The sequence below is a fragment of the Hordeum vulgare genome, chromosome 7H (genome assembly GCF_904849725.1).
Source record: "Hordeum vulgare subsp. vulgare chromosome 7H, MorexV3_pseudomolecules_assembly, whole genome shotgun sequence".
Lineage (NCBI taxonomy): Eukaryota > Viridiplantae > Streptophyta > Magnoliopsida > Poales > Poaceae > Hordeum > Hordeum vulgare.
Genome location: NC_058524.1, coordinates 247,188,280 through 247,205,695, shown reverse-complemented (window position 1 = coordinate 247,205,695; position 17,416 = coordinate 247,188,280). Strand labels below are relative to the sequence as shown.

The 17,416-nt window shown below is 43.4% G+C and overlaps 1 protein-coding gene across 1 annotated transcript; it reads left to right on the top strand.

Moving 5' to 3' along the window:
- Nucleotides 1-13,315: 13,315 nt before the first annotated feature.
- On the top strand, nt 13,316-14,450 carry LOC123408866. The gene is made up of 2 exons (XM_045101903.1): nt 13,316-13,741; nt 14,036-14,450. The coding sequence occupies exons 1-2, from the start codon at nt 13,470-13,472 to the stop codon at nt 14,202-14,204; spliced, it is 441 nt and encodes a 146-aa protein (XP_044957838.1). The 5' UTR covers nt 13,316-13,469; the 3' UTR covers nt 14,205-14,450.
- The last annotated feature ends 2,966 nt before the right edge of the window (nt 14,451-17,416 follow it).

Sequence of the window (17,416 nt, the reverse complement as noted above, 5' to 3'; positions counted from 1 at the left end):
CGCCCCGCGAACCGTCCCACGAACCGTCCCGCGATCCGTCCCACGATCCGCTCCGATCTAGTGCCGAACGGACGGCACCTCCGCGTTCAGCACACGTACAGCTCGACAATGATCTCGGCCTTCTTGATCCAGCAAGAGAGACGGAGAGGTAGATGAGTTCTCCGGCAGCGTGACGGTGCTCCGGAGGTTGGTGGTGATCTAATCTCAGCAGGGCTCCGCCTGAGCTCCGCAGAAACGCGATCTAGAGGTAAAACCGTGGAGGTATGTGGTCGGGCTGCCGTGGCAAAAGTTGTCTGAAATCAGCCCTAATACCTCAGTATATATAGGAGGGAGGGGGAGGGAAGAGGCAGCCTCAAACCCTCAAGGTTTGGCCGAAATTGGAGGTGGAGGAGTCCTACTCCAATCCTACTTGGAGTAGGATTCCACCTTCCCACTTGGAAACTCTTTCCACCTTGTGTTTTTTCCTTCTCAAACCTTATGGGCCTTAGTGGGAACTTATTCTAGCCCACTAGGGGCTGGTTTATCTCTTCCCATAGCCCATGAGACCCCTTGGGGCGTGACACCCCTCCTGATGGTCCCCGGCACCCCTCCCGGTACTCCAGTACACTACCGATGAGCCCGAAACTTTTCCGGTGACCAAAATAGGACTTCCTATATATCAATCTTTACCTCCGGACCATTCCGGATCTCCTCGTGACGTCCTGGATCTCATCCAGGACTCCGAACAACATTCGGTGACCAACCATATAACTCAAATACGCATAAAACAATGTCGAACCTTAAGTGTGCAGACCCTGCGGGTTCGAGAACTATGTAGACATGACCCGAGAGACTCCTCGGTCAATATCCAATAGCGGGACCTGGATGCCCATATTGGATCCTACATATTCTACGAAGATCTTATCGTTTGAACCTCGGTGCCAAGGATTCATATAATCCCGTATGTCATTCCCTTTGTCCTTCGGTATGTTACTTGCCCGAGATTCGATCGTCAGTATCCGCATACCTATTTCAATCTCGTTTACCGGCAAGTCTCTTTACTCGTTCCGTAATACAAGATCCCGCAACTTACACTAAGTCACATTGCTAGCAAGGCTTGTGTGTGATGTTGTATTACCGAGTGGGCCCCGAGATACCTCTCCGTCATACGGAGTGACAAATCCCAGTCTTGATTCATACTAACTCAACGAACACCTTCGGAGATACCTTTAGAGCATCTTTATAGTCACCCAGTTACGTTGCGACATTTGATACACACAAAGCATTCCTCCGGTGTTAGTGAGTTATATGATCTCATGGTCATAGGAACAAATACTTGACACGCAGAAAACAGTAGCAACAAAATGACACGATCAACATGCTACGTCTATTAGTTTGGGTCTAGTCCATCACATGATTCTCCTAATGATGTGATCCTGTTATCAAGTAACAACACTTGCCTATGGCCAGGAAACCTTGACCATCTTTGATCAACGAGCTAGTCAACTAGAGGCTTACTAGGGACAGTGTTTTGTCTATGTATCCACACAAGTATTGTGTTTCCAATCAATACAATTATAGCATGGATAATAAACGATTATCATGAACAAAGAAATATAATAATAACTAATTATTATTGCCTCTAGGGCGTATTTCCAACAGCCTCCCACTTGCACTAGAGTCAATAATCTACTTCACATCACCATGTGATTTCAACGAATCCAACACCCATATAGTTCTGGGGTTTGATCACGTCTTTCTCGTGAGAGAGGTTTTAGTCAACGGTTCTGAAACTTTCAGATCCGTGCGTTCTTTACAAATCTTTATGTCATCTTATAGATGCTGCTACTACGTGCTATTCGGAAATGCTCCAAATATCTACTCTACTATACGAATATGTTTCACTACTCATAGTTATTCGGATTAGTGTCAAAGCTTGCATCGACGTAACCCTTTACGACGAACTCTTTAACCACCTCCATAATCGAGAAAAATTCCTTAGTCCATCGGTTACTAAGGATAAATTTTGACCGCTGCTAGTGATTCAATCATGGATCACTCTCTGTACCTCTCAACAGACTTTGAGTCAAGGCACACATCAGGTGCGGTACCTAGCATGGCATACTTCAGATTCTACGGCCAAGGCATAGAAGACGACCTTCGTCTATTCTCTTTATTCTGCCGGGGTCGGGTTTTGAGTCTTACTCAAATTTACACCTCACAACGCAACCAAGAACTCCTTCTTTGCTGATCTATTTTGAACTCCTTCAAAAACTTGTCAAGGCATGCATCTTGTTGAAACTTCCATTAAGCGCTTTCAATCTATCTCCATAGATCTTTGATGCTCAACGTTCAAGTAGCGCAATCCAGGTATTCCTTTGAAAAACTCTTTTCAAACAACCTTGTATGCTTTACAGAAATTCTATATTACTTCTGATCCACAATATGTCAACCACATATACTTATCAGAAATTCTATAGTGCTCCCACTCACTTCTTTGGAAATACAAGTTTCTCATAAACCTTGTACAAACCCAAAATCTTTGATCATCTCATCAAAGTGTATATTCCAACTCCGAGATGCTTGCACCAGACCATTGAAGGATCGCTGGAGCTTGCATACTTGCTAGTATCTTTAGGATCGAAAAAAACTTCCTGGTTGTATCACATACAATGTTCGCTCAAGGAAACCGTCGAGGAAACAATGTTTTGACATCCTATGTGCAATATTTCATAAATAATGCAGCAACTACTAACATAATTCCAACAGACTTTTAGCATCGCTACGAGTGAGAAAGTCTCATCATAGTCAACTGTTTGATCTTGTCAGAAACATCTTTGCGACAAGTCGAGATTTTCTTAATGGTGACTTATCACCATCGTCGTCTGTCTTCCTTACAAAGATCCATCTTTACTCAATAGTCTTATGACCGTCAAGTAGTTCTTCCAAAGTCTACACTTTGTTTTCATACATGGATCCTCTCTCGGATTTCATGGCTTCCAGCCATTTGTCGGAATCCGGGCCCACCATCGCTTTCTGCATAACTCGTAGGTTCACTGTTGCTCAACAACATGACCTCCAAGACAGGGTTACCGTACCAGTCTGCAGTAGTACGCGACCTTGTCGACCTACGAGGCTTGTAGTAACTTGATCCGATGCTTGATGATCACCATCATCAGCTTCCACTTCAATTGGTGTAGGCGCCACAGGAACAACTTCCTGCGCCCTGCTACACACTGGTTGAAGTGATGGTTCAATAACCTCATCAAGTTCTACTACCCTCCCACTCAATTCTTTCGAGAGAAACCTTTCCTCGAGAAAGGATCCGTTTCTAGAAACAAACACCTTGCTTTCGGATCTGAGATAGGAGATGTACCCAACTGTTTTGAATATCCTATGAAGATGCATTTATCCGCTTTGGGTTCGAGCTTATCAGACTGAAACTTTTTCACATAAGTGTAGAAACCCCAAACTTTCAAGAAACGACAGTTTAGATTTCTCTAAACCTCAGTCTATACTGTGTCATCTCAACGGAAATACGTGGTGCCCTATTTAAAGTGAATGCGGTTGTCTCTAATGCATAACCCGTAAACGATAGTGGTAATTCGATAAGAGACATCTTAGTGTGCACCGTACCAAATAGTGCATGGCTATGATGTTTAGACACATCATCACACTATGATGTTCCAGGTGGCATGAACTGCGAAACAATTTCCACATTGTCTTAACTGCGTACCAAAACTCGTAACTCAGATATTCATTTCTATGATCATATCGTAGACAGTTTATCCTCTTGTTACGACGAACTTCACTCCGAAACAGAATTGAACTTTTCAATATTTCAGACTTGTGATTCATTAAGTAAATACTCTAGTATCTACTCAAATCATCATTGAAGTAAGAACATAATGATATCCACTACTTGCCTCAGCACCCATTGGACTGCATACATCAAAATGTATCACTTCCAACAAGTTACTATCTTGTTTCATCTCAATGAAAACAAGGCCTTGCTCATGTGGTATGATTTGCATGTCACTAGTGATTCGAAATCAGGTGAGTACAAAGATCCATCAGCATGGAGCCTCTTCATGCAATTTATACTGACATGACTCAAGCGGTAGTGCCACAAGTAAGTGGTACTATCATCATTAACTCGTATCTTTTGGCACCAATATCATGAACATGTGTAACACTACGATCGAGATTCAATAAACCATTGAAGGTGATTATTCAAGCAAATAGAGTAACCATTATTCTCTTTAAATGAATAATCGTATTGCAATAAACACGATCCAATCATGTTCATGCTTAACGCAAGCACCAAATAACGATTATTTAGGTTTAACACCAATCCCGATGGTAGAGGGAGCGTGCGACGTTTGATCATATCAACCTTGGAAACACTTCCAACACGTATCGTCACCTCGCCTTTAGCTAGTCTCCATTTATGCCGTAGCTTTCATTTCGCGTTACTAATCACTTAGCAACCGAACCGGTATCCAATACCCTCATGCTACTAGGAGTACTAGTAAAGTACACATCAACATCATGTATATCAAATACACTTCTTTCGACTTTTGCCAGCCTTCTTATCTACCAAGTATCTGGAGTTGCTCCGCCTCAGTGACTGTTCCCCTCATTACAGAAGCACTTAGTCTCGGGTTTGGGTTTAATCTTGGGTCTCTTCATTAGTGCAGCAATTGTTTTGCCGTTTCACAAAGTATCCCTTCTAGCCCTTGCCCTTCTTGAAACTTAGTGGTTTTACAAACCATCAACTATTGATGCTCCTTCTTGATTTCTACTTTCGCAGTGTCAAACATCGCGAATCGCTCAAGGATCATTGTATGTATCCTTGATATGTTATAGTTCATCACGAAGCTCTCACAGCTTGGTGGCAGTGACTTTTGAGAACCATCACTATCTCATCTGGAAGATTAACTCCCACTTGATTCAAGTGATTTTCGTACTCAGACAATCTGAGCACATGCTCAACGATTGAGCTTTTCTCCTTTACTTTGTGGACAAAGAATCTTGTTGGAGGTCTCGTACCTCTTAACAAGGGCACAAGCATGAAATCGCAATTTCATCTCTTTAGAACATCACTTATGTTCCGTGACGTTTTAAAACGTTTTCGGCGCCTTGCTTCTAAGCCATCAAGTATTTTGTACTGAACTATCGTGTAGTCATCAGAAACGTGTATGTCGGATGTTCACAGCATCCACAGACGACGCTCGAGGTGCAGCACACCGAGTGGTGCATTAAGGACATAAGCCTTCTGCGTAGCAACGAGGACAATCCTCGGTTTTACAGATTTAGTCTGCAAAGTTTGCTACTATCAATTTTCAACTAAATTTTCTCTAGGAACATAAAAAACAGTAGAGCTATAGCGCAAGCTACACCGTAATTCGCAAAGACCATTAGACTATGTTCATGATAATTAGAGTTCAACTTAATCAAATTATATGCTAAACTCCCACTCAAAAAGTACATCTCTCTAGTCATTTGAGTGGTTCATGATCCACTTACACTATCCCAAGTCCGATCATCACGTGAGTTGAGTATAGTTTCAGTGGTAAGCATCCCTATGCTAATCATATCAACTATATGATTCATGATCGACCTTTCGGTCTCATGTGTTCCGAGGCCATGTCTGCACATGCTAGGCTCGTCAAGCTTAACCCGAGTGTTCCGCATGCGCAACTGTTTTGCACCAGTTGTATGTGAACGTTGAGTCTATCACACCCGATCATCACGTGGTGTCTCGAAACGACGAACTGTAGCAACGGTGCACAGTCGGGGAGAACACAATTTCGTCTTGAAATTTTAGTGAGAGATCACCTCATAATGCTACCGTCGTTCTAAGCAAAATAAGGTGCATAAAAGGATTAACATCACATGCAATTCATAAGTGACATGATATGGCCATCATCACGTGCTTCTTGATCTCCATCACCAAAGCACCGGCACGATCTTCTTGTCACCGGCGCCACACCATGATCATCCATCAACGTGTTGCCATCGGGGTTGTCGTGCTACTCATGCTATTACTACCAAAGCTACATCCTAGCAAATAGTAAACGCATCTGCAAGCACAAACGTTAGTATAAAGACAACCCTATGGCTCCTGCCGGTTGCCGTACCATCGACGTGCAAGTCGATATTTCTATTACAACATGATCATCTCATACATCCAATATATCACATCACATCGTTGGCCATATCACATCACAAGCATACCCTGCAAAAACAAGTTAGACGTCCTCTAATTTTGTTGTTGCATGTTTTACGTGGTGACCAAGGGCATCTAGTAGGATCGCATCTTACTTACGCAAACACCACAACGGAGATATATGAGTTGCTATTTAACCTCATCCAAGGACCTCCTCGGTCAAATCCGATTCAACTAAAGTTGGAGAAACCGTCACTTGCCAGTCATCTTTGAGCAAAGGGGGTTACTCGTAACGATGAAACCAGTCTCTCGTAAGCGTACGAGTAATGTCGGTCCAAGCCGCTTCAATCCAACAATACCGCGGAATCAAGAAAAGACTAAGGAGGGCAGCAAAAACGCACATCACCGCCCACAAAAACTTTTGTGTTCTACTCGAGAAGACATCTACGCATGAACCTAGCTCATGATGCCACTGTTGGGGAACGTCGCATGGGAAACAAAAATTTTCCTACGCGCACGAAGACCTATCATGGTGATGTCCATCTACGAGAGGGGATTTCCGATCTACGTACCCTTGTAGATTGCACAGCAGAAGCGTTAAGAAACGCGGTTGATGTAGTGGAACGTCCTCACGTCCCTCGATCCGCCCCGCGAACCGTCCCACGAACCGTCCCGCGATCCGTCCCACGATCCGCTCCGATCTAGTGCCGAACGGATGGCACCTCCGCGTTCAGCACACGTACAGCTCGACAATGATCTCGGCCTTCTTGATCCAGCAAGAGAGACGGAGAGGTAGATGAGTTCTCCGGCAGCATGACGGTGCTCCGGAGGTTGGTGGTGATCTAATCTCAGCAGGGCTCCGCCTGAGCTCCGCAGAAACGCGATCTAGAGGTAAAACCGTGGAGGTATGTGGTCGGGCTGCCGTGGCAAAAGTTGTCTCAAATCAGCCCTAATACCTCAGTATATATAGGAGGGAGGGGGAGGGAAGAGGCAGCCTCAAACCCTCAAGGTTTGGCCGAAATTGGAGGTGGAGGAGTCCTACTCCAATCCTACTTGGAGTAGGATTCCACCTTCCCACTTGGAAACTCTTTCCACCTTGTGTTTTTTCCTTCTCAAACCTTATGGGCCTTAGTGGGAACTTATTCCAGCCCACTAGGGGCTGGTTTATCTCTTCCCATAGCCCATGAGACCCCTTGGGGCGTGACACCCCTCCTGATGGTCCCCGGCACCCCTCCCGGTACTCCAGTACACTACCGATGAGCCCGAAACTTTTTCGGTGACCAAAACAGGACTTCCTATATATCAATCTTTACCTCCGGACCATTCCGGAGCTCCTCGTGACGTCCTGGATCTCATCCAGGACTCCGAACAACATTCGGTAACCAACCATATAACTCAAATACGCATAAAACAATGTCGAACCTTAAGTGTGCAGACCCTGCGGGTTCGAGAACTATGTAGACATGACCCGAGAGACTCCTCGGTCAATATCCAATAGCGGGACCTGGATGCCCATATTGGATCCTACATATTCTACGAAGATCTTATCGTTTGAACCTCGGTGCCAAGGATTCATATAATCCCGTATGTCATTCCCTTTGTCCTTCGGTATGTTACTTGCCCGAGATTCGATCGTCAGTATCCGCATACCTATTTCAATCTCGTTTACCGGCAAGTCTCTTTACTCGTTCCGTAATACAAGATCTCGCAACTTACACTAAGTCACATTGCTTGCAAGGCTTGTGTGTGATGTTGTATTACCGAGTGGGCCCCGAGATACCTCTCCGTCATACGGAGTGACAAATCCCAGTCTTGATTCATACTAACTCAACGAACACCTTCGGAGATACCTGTAGAGCATCTTTATAGTCACCCAGTTACGTTGCGACTTTTGATACACACAAAGCATTCCTCCGGTGTTAGTGAGTTATATGATCTCATGGTCATAGGAACAAATACTTGACACGCAGAAAACAGTAGCAACAAAATGACACGATCAACATGCTACGTCTATTAGTTTGGGTCTAGTCCATCACATGATTCTCCTAATGATGTGATCCTGTTATCAAGTAACAACACTTGCCTATGGCCAGGAAACCTTGACCATCTTTGATCAACGAGCTAGTCAACTAGAGGCTTACTAGGGACAGTGTTTTGTCTATGTATCCACACAAGTATTGTGTTTCCAATCAATACAATTATAGCATGGATAATAAACGATTATCATGAACAAAGAAATATAATAATAACTAATTATTATTGCCTCTAGGGCATATTTCCAACACATACAACCACTGCAGGCTCGCGACCAGGCCATGTGGCACTACACGGGGCCCGAGGACTCCACTTGGACCAACGCGGGCGCCAGCACGGAAGTGTGTAGCCCCACGACAGGGAAGCGCCTCGACGTCGAGAGGAGCATCCCGAAGCCACGCCGAATCGTCCACGATGAAGGAGAGAGGGCCGAAGAAGATATGGTGACCCATGCTCGAATCTCCACCGGACGACATGACGAAAGGAAGTAGTCGCAAACTTGCCGGAAGTCGCTCAGACGCCTGCCCCACGGTGGGCGCCAACTGTCGTGGGTATAAGCCTGACAGTAGATGTGTAGGGTACGAAAAGGATGGGCAGAGTCCCAGCTACGGCGAGGTTGTATGAGTTCAGGCCCCTCTATGGTGGAGGTAATAGCCCTACGTCTCAATGCTCTGGGAGCTTGTTGTCGAGTGGAATATGGAATACAATGATTTTCTAACCCCTGCACCAGAGGGGGAGGGTGGCTTATATAGAGTGCACTGCCCTCCACAACGGTTCCGGTACAGGGGTGGAGTAGTGGCGATTGAATGCGTACGTTACCGGTAACGTACGTCCTAAATGCTAATAAATGCACAGGGAAATGTATGACCGTTTCCCTCCAGGGGGGTTACGATGTTCCGAGTGGCAGCCAGTCGGTTAGTTGGATGTTCTCCGAATGCTAGTCTCCGACTGGATGGTCGAGAACCTGTTGTCGACTGGACGATGGGGACTCCTTAATTCAGTCGGAACTGACTAAGGGCCTTGTCCCTTATGAGGGGTAGTCCTTGGGTAGGACTTACAGGGCAGGCCTATGACCCTACCCTAGGACTATAACCCGATCAATGGCCTTGTTATTTCAAAAGTTCATGATCACTTTGCTAGTATGCTTGAAGTATTATTGTTTTCATGTCAATAGTAAACTATTGTTTTGAACCTTACAGATCTGAACATTCATGTCACAAGAAAGAAGTTACAAAGGACAAATATGTTAGGTAGCATTCCACATCAAAAATTTAGTCTTTATCACTTCCCTACTCGAGGACGAGCAGGAGTTAAGTTTGGGGATGCTTGATACGTCTCCAACATATCTATAATTTTTTATGGTTCCATGCTATTATCTTGTCAACTTTGGATGTTTTGTATGCATGAATATGCTATTTTATATCTTTTTTGGGACTAACCTATTAACTCAGTGCCAAGTGCCAGTTTCTGTTTTTTCCGTGTTTTTGACCTTTTTCAGAAGAGAATATTAAACGGAGTCCAAATGGAATAAAACCCACGGAATGATTTTTTCCATAACAGAAGATACACAGGGGACTTGGGAACCAAGGCACAGGACCCCGGGGGAGGCCACAAGCCCCCTAACCGCAGCCTGGAGGGCGCGCCTAGCAGGCTTGTGGGCCCCCCGTGGCTCCTTTGCCCTACTTCTTCCGCCTATAAATTCTCTAAAAATCCAAAACTGCTAGAGAGAGCCACGAAAATACTTTTCCGCCGCCGCAAGCTTCTATCTCCGCAAGATCCCATCTGGGGACCGTTCTGGTGCCCTGCCGGAGGGGTGATTTGGACACGGAGGGCTTCTTCATCAGCACCATTGCCTCTCCGATGATGCGTGAGTAGTTTACTACAGACCTTCGGGTCCATAGCTAGTAGCTAGATGGCTTCTTCTCTCTCTTGGATCTTCAATACAAAGTTCTCCATGATCTTTCATGGAGATCTATCCGATGTAATCTTCTTTTGCGATGTGTTTGTCGAGATCCGATGAATTTTGGATTTATGATCAGATTATCTATGAATATTATTTGAGTCTTCTCTGATCTCTTATATGCAAGATTTCGTATCCTTGTAATTCTCTTCGAGTTGTGGGTTTCGTTTGCCAACTTGATCTATAATTCTTGCAATGGGAGAAGTGCTTGGTTTTGGGTTCATACTGTGCGGTGTCCTCACCCAGTGACATAAGGGGTAGCGAGGCACACATCGTGTTGTTGCCATCAAGGGTAAAAAGATGGGGTTTATATCTATTGCATGAATTTATCCCTCTACATCATGTCATCTTGCTTAAGGCGTTACTCTGTATGTTATGAACTCAATGCACTAGATGCATGCTGGATAACGGTCGATGTGTGGTGTAATAGTAGTAGATGCAGACATTATCGGTCTACTTGTCTCGGACGTGATACCTATATGTATGATCATTGCCTTAGATATCATCATGACTTTGCACGGTTCTATCAATTGCTCGACAGTAATTCGTTCACCCACGGTAATACTTGCTTTCATGAGAGAAGCCTCTAGTGAACACTATGGCCCCCGGGTCTACTTCACATCATATTTTCAGCTCTACACTTTTACTTTGTTACAGTTTCCACCTTCAGATCTCACCTTGCAATTAATCGTGAAGGGATTGACAACCCCTTCATAGCGTTGGGTGCAAGTTTGTTTGTTTTTGCGCAGGTACATTGGTGACTTGTCTTGATACTCCTACTAGATTGATACCTTGGTTCTCAAACTGAGGAAAATACTTACTGCAACTATGCTGCATCACCCTTTCATCTTCAAGGAAAAAACCAATGCAAACTCAAGAGGTAGCAAGAGGGGTTTAGGGGTTTAGGGTTTAGAGTTTCATGCCACTAGAGATGCTGACAAAATGTGTGGTGCGTCGAGGGGTGGTAGGCTCTAGAGTTACTTGATGTCTGTTACTTCAATCTCTCGTAAAAGCGGTCATACTAGTTTTTCTTAGTAAGCCAACACATAACGATTTCACGTTCTCCAACGCCACCTGTTCTTTTCTGTACTACACTTGGGTTGGCAGCTCCAACGTAGCCACACAGCCCAACTTTCCCTGCACCACATCGTGTATTCCCACTATCTCCTATATCATCGCAGGATTAGCTTGGGAAAAAGTAATCGAGTGGCATATGTCCTTGGTCCATCGCAACATGCACCCGACCCGCCAACCCGAACATGAAATCACCTTCACCAATGACAAGTTGGGCACATGGATACCTTCAAGAATGATTACTACTCCATATGTTTCTAAGGCTGGTTGTAATGGGGAGTATCATAGACTAGTATCATGCATATGATACTAGTGTATGATACTACATCCGTAATGCATAGTATTATGTGCTAGTATCATAGAACAATTCATTTATTATCATGCATGATACATAGTAGCACAACATTTAATATGATACGGTATCATAATATGATACTCAACCCTCTCTTTCCTCATTTAATTTCATGTCACATCATCAAATATGTCTAGTTGGCATGCATGATACTACTTATGATACTCCATTACGACCAGCCTAAGACTACCCACAATGGGAGTAACATAGGTAGTAACATAAGTGTCACCTAAGCAAAAAAAAAGTATGATGTGGCACCTAATAAATGAGAAGAGAGAGAAATTGAGTAATTTAGCATGTTACTACCTCTATGAGTAACATATCGGATACAAAGGCAAGATGAGTTTATAGCCTAATAAATGATAGGCTCAATGTTACTATCCCTACGTTACTATCCATTGTGGAGGTAGTAACTTAGACAAATAATATATGTATGTTACTACTCTATGTTACTCCCATTATGAGTAGTCTTATATTTTATAACGGATGTAGTAGGATAGGATTCCAACCTCCCACCATAGTCATATCCACAAATATAGACGGAGAGATGTCCTTTTTCTGCTCACCAACTCCTAGAGTAATCATTGAGCCAAGGTGGTCATTTGAGCATTAGAATCTTTAGGATCCATAGTCATGGATGAATTGATCTCTTTATACCACATGTATCAGATGCAATAATGATTAAATAACTTGCACTACAAAATACTCTCATCGTTCCTAAATATAAGTCTTTTAAAATTTTTTACAATGAACTACATACAAATGTATATAGACATACTAAGAGTTTAGATTTATTTATTTTACTTCGTATGTAGTCTATAGTGGAATCTCTAAAATGACTCATATTTAGGAATTTGAACTTGGCTGGACACCTCGGATGCTAGGTTGAGGCCGCATCCAACTGTATTATGGTAATCAATGTAGTTAAAGATCCGCATGTTTTATTCTCGGCTCAGTTTTCTACTCCCTTCGTCCCAAAATAAGTGATTAAAAATGACTCAACTTTGTACTAACTTTAGTACAAAGTCGAGTCATTTTTGAGTCACTTATTTTGGGACGGAGGGAGTACTATTGTTGAATGACAGTTTCCAAAAGATACATGCATGGGAGGGGCGTTTCGGCTCTTGGGTCCAAATACTCCTTGTATCATGTACGTCCAGCCGCACATGAAGATCTGTGCTACTCCCTCCCTTACAGTTTATAAGGCGTGCACGTATATCTAAGTCATCAATTTGACTTATATAAAATATATTGTTTAACATAAAATTATATCATTAAAAAATAGAATATCTAAAAATTTTAATGATATATTTTTTGTAATATATGTCTCTTATTAAATTGGTCAAATTGACAACCTAGATACACGTGCAGGACTTATAAACTGAAACGGAGGAAGTAAAAAATATTTAATGCCATATACAGTTGTGTTGAAATCTGTTATACAACGTGCTAGGCATTTGTACGTAGCGTACTAGGGCTGCTAGTACTTGGACAACTGACTGCGGGAGTGTTAATCAGATGTATTAATGGATCTGCTTTCGGTTACCCTTCTCTACCGTGGTACAAGACGTTGACCCGCTAACTTGATGATCATCACTAGACATTAAAATAGGGAAACACTCTATATCTATAGTCTGGTAGTAGGCCGTCGTCAAACGAGTCACGTGTCCTCGATTATGTTGGGATCTTATAGTCAAAAATTGCCCTATTATAAAAAAGGAAATCCTCTCGTCCACAAACTAACCATCCGCAATCCCGGCCCTTAATTTCTCCCTCCCTAATCAGGCTGCCCTTATCGCTCCCGATTCCACTCGCCGTCAACAGCACACACTTCCTGGAGCTCTTTCACCTCGCATGCACCACGCCCAGATCCCCTTCTCCCTCAACCTCGCACGCACATGCCTCCTCTTCCCCTCGTCGTCGAGCAGCACATCCACTTCACCGGCCAGTTCTGTCCCTTCTACCGGACTGGAGAGCGCCCCCTCCGTACGGGGCGCGGTGCCCATGTCCAACCAGGTGGCCACTGGTGTGGCTGCCTAATCATGCGGCCCCAAGGATCACTAGATACGGGGAGGATCGGAAACAAATCAGTGCATCCCCTTTGGCTGGTTTTTTCTGATGAGTTCGTTGCGTCCAACATCCATGCAGATACAAGTTTGAGATTGGATGAGTATATGCTTTTAAATTTTCATGCTTCGTACATGTCATAGTTCTGTTTCTTTCCGGGATACAACTTACTTCATACATATGTACAGTTTATCTCATGTTTCATACATGCGCTTCTACACTATGTTGAGATTGCTTCCTTTGCATGCTTTGTACTCCCTCCGTTCCGAAATAATTGTCGCAAATTTAATACTAGATTAGTACAAATTTTATACAAGCTCAAAGACACTTATTTTGAGACAGAGGAGGTATGTTTGAATTCATTTTAAACACCCCATTTCTGTTAATTTTTTCGCAGGGTGAACAACAACGGAAGAACATGCCTTGCCAAGAGTGAGCATAATCAACATATTTTGCTTTGGCTTGGCAAAGAATCTGCACGTGCATCGCATCCATCCCAGCGGGTACAAGAAAGCCGAGGCGAAGGTAGTGCAATCATCTCACTGGCATGTTGGCTTCTCCTCTAGCGCCGTTGCGTGCATGGTGCTCTTAATCAACACTCTGCACATCCTACTCCTGCTAGACTCGTTGCGCTCCTCCTCGGAGATTCCCTTGTTCAAGTCGGCACCCGCTTAGTCGATGTGACTAGTTCTTCGAATGTCGTGCTTCATTGTTACAGATGTAATGCTTCTCCTGGTCTTTGTATTAAGTTTCATACTGCCTATGCATGTGTTCCATTTGATTGAATACAATATATGTGCTTCTCTGTCTTATGTGGCATGTTTTCAACTTGCGTACAATATGTTTCCAAGTATCTAAATGTTTGCTTCATTTTTAAGCAGCCATGGTAGTGCTTCGGTACTTTTTTTCCGTGCTTCAACAGTTATTAACCTATGCTTCTAATGGCTCACTAGCATCTAAAATGCATCAATATTTTTGGTACTGCATTTTCATGCTTCAACCGTAATAAAATTATGCTTTGAAATACAACCATATGTGTTTCATAGCAGAAAATGGATCATGACAGTGTTTGGAGAAAATGAGACGATGAATTGAAGCATGGATTAGTGTGTTGGAAACATGTTTATCATATGATGGGGACGTTTCTCAAAAAAAGAGAAAAAGTACATAGAAACATACATGATTATAGAAAGTTTCTCAATATCCGAATCATATATTTGGAAGCAACTTTGGTTAAAAACATCCTGATTATAGTGGAAGCATATTTTCGGTTAAATTGAAGCAAACTTTGGTATTGTTGAAGAAATGACGAGTAAAACTGGAAGCAAAATATGGTTCACGACCAAAAATAGTGGTAATTTGGAACTTTTTGTGTTTCATTAAAAGCAGAATAATTTTTTGAATTGGATATAAAAATTTAATTAGATCAAATCAAGTTTAATATGTGGTGGAAGCAATTTTTAGTAGTACTAGAAGTTTTCCTTTAGTAAGAAAGATCAGAGTATAGAAAATAGAATGTAAAAATATATTAAATTTGCAGTTTTATTCCTCCTAGATTTTCGGGTGGGGTTAGTTTTACCATGAAAATTTTACGTCAATACTATGGTGGACCCACGTGATTTATTAAGGTTAGTTTATTCCACCTAATTTGTGGTGCAAGCAGTTACGAGGAAGCACTTAAGCCAGTGCCCCACATCGGACGTCCCTCCTCACTTGATCGTACCGTTTATGCCTAGTCTGACAAATGCATTGTATCAGTAATCTGATGCCTAGCGTTGCCCATTAAAATGTCGTAGTGACGGAAGGGTAGAATTTGGAGTTTGGGAACTGCCGGAGTAGATGGAGATCAATCTTGAATGCTAGATGAGTTACCTGTCCACCGGGTTGAACTACTCTTGCAGTAGACGAATATGTTGTTTCAGAAGGAGTTGTTCACACTGCAGTAGATGGAGACCAACTTGTTGCGCTTCATGCGTGTGGAAAGCTACGACGCAATGTCGGCTCGATTGACAAGGAAAATGTACTCACACGCCCCTAACTGGACAAATAGACGAATAGATGCAACCATTTCCTTCCATAGCCATGATGATTGACCAACAAAACCTGTTCTGAATTGCGAAATGCATGGATTAGAATTTAGGTACATTTAATTCAAGTTGTGTGATTCTGACTGAAAACTGAATGCAGGTAATTGTGGTGGCATATTCAACTTTGCACTCGGTCTGTGACACATGTATGTCAAGTGGACATAGATGTTGATGTCGCCTCCTCGCAGCGCCCCTCTCCTTCTTCCTCTCGAACACTCTTCTTTCATGGTTTTTTTAAAACACACATATCGCAGAAACTCAAACACACACATGCGCGCGCGCACACACACGCACGCACACATGCACGCTCGCACACACACACATAGAGAGAGACCACACGTCCACTCAACGGCAAGCATGCACACACACACGGCTTAGCTAACAAACTCCATGCGTGAATAAATCAACTAACTAAGCTGACCCACTACTAGTTTGCATGCACACACATGATCTCATCTTATGTGAGTACACTACCGCAGCTTGCTGAATGGACAAGACTACATGCATGGCTCAACGTAAAAAAATAAACATGATGTAATCACCTATACAACAAAGTTAACTCTAACAATCACCCTCTTAACCTTGTTGTCACTTATTTCCCTCATGAAGCCCATGGCCGTGATGTAGTCGATGCAACACAGAGATGGCCGTCAGTACCATCTTGTCATGTTGATTGTTGCCGCCGCTGCTGGCCACGATGAGAGGGACACCTCCCATGCCTTGACCACGAGTGTGCCACCGCGACACACTCACCGCCTTATGTTCACCACTGGTGCCGCAACTCGTCGATGACTCACCTTCATGTTGTCAACGATGACGCACCTTGTCAACGACTCGCACATGAAACTCCTTATAGAAATTGACCTCCACTCCATTGCCATCACCTTTTTGCCGCCGGTGCCCTAACTTACCACGTAGCATACTTCTCTCCATCCCTCGCGACGCAACTCAACGAGGATGAACACATGCATCAACTACCACCAACATCGCGCAGCCGGCCTCCACCACACATGGAGTCCGTTGTGCCACCACCATCGTCTCGGATCGACAAGGCTCTGATATCAATTGTTGGCGCTGCCTCCTCGTAGCACCGCTCTTCTTCTTCCTCTCGAACACTATTCTTTCATGGTTTCTCTTAAGAACACACACACTGTAGAAACTCAAACACACACACACACAAATATACATATACCAAGGAGGAACCCAAAGCTTTGTCGGAAGTCTCTTTTCCTTGGTGGATACAAAGACTACATGTTTTCTTCCAGCCCTTACATCCTATTTTTTCATTCCATTTCTCGACTTAAATAGACTATCCAAGATAGCGGCGACTCACACATCTCCTGATCTTGAACTTACGACAAGATCATGCATCCCTGAAATCTCTCCATGATGCACAAGACTAGGCTAGCACGCGCGCGCACACACACACATAATGAGCTAACCCATGCACTAGCTAATCCCTAATTACACGCACAGATCTAGTGCTTGCTATGGTCCACTCAACGGCCAACATACACACACATGGCTTAGCAAACAAACTTCATGCATGACTAAATCAACTAATTAAGGTGCAGTGGCGGAGCCAGAAAATGAATATAGAGTGGGCCAAAACATGTCATATAATGTTAGAGGGGGCCAAATCACCTAAACCTAGCTAATTTTGTTTGACAAATGGAGGATTAGAAGTACAT

Coding starts and splice junctions, on each gene's coding strand:
- LOC123408866 (XM_045101903.1), top strand. CDS start 13,470: ATGCCTCCTCTTCCCCTCGTCGTCGAGCAGCACATCCACTTCACCGGC. Junction 13,742..14,035: donor ACAAGTTTGAGATTGGATGA/GTATATGCTTTT, acceptor ATTTTTTCGCAG/GGTGAACAACAACGGAAGAA.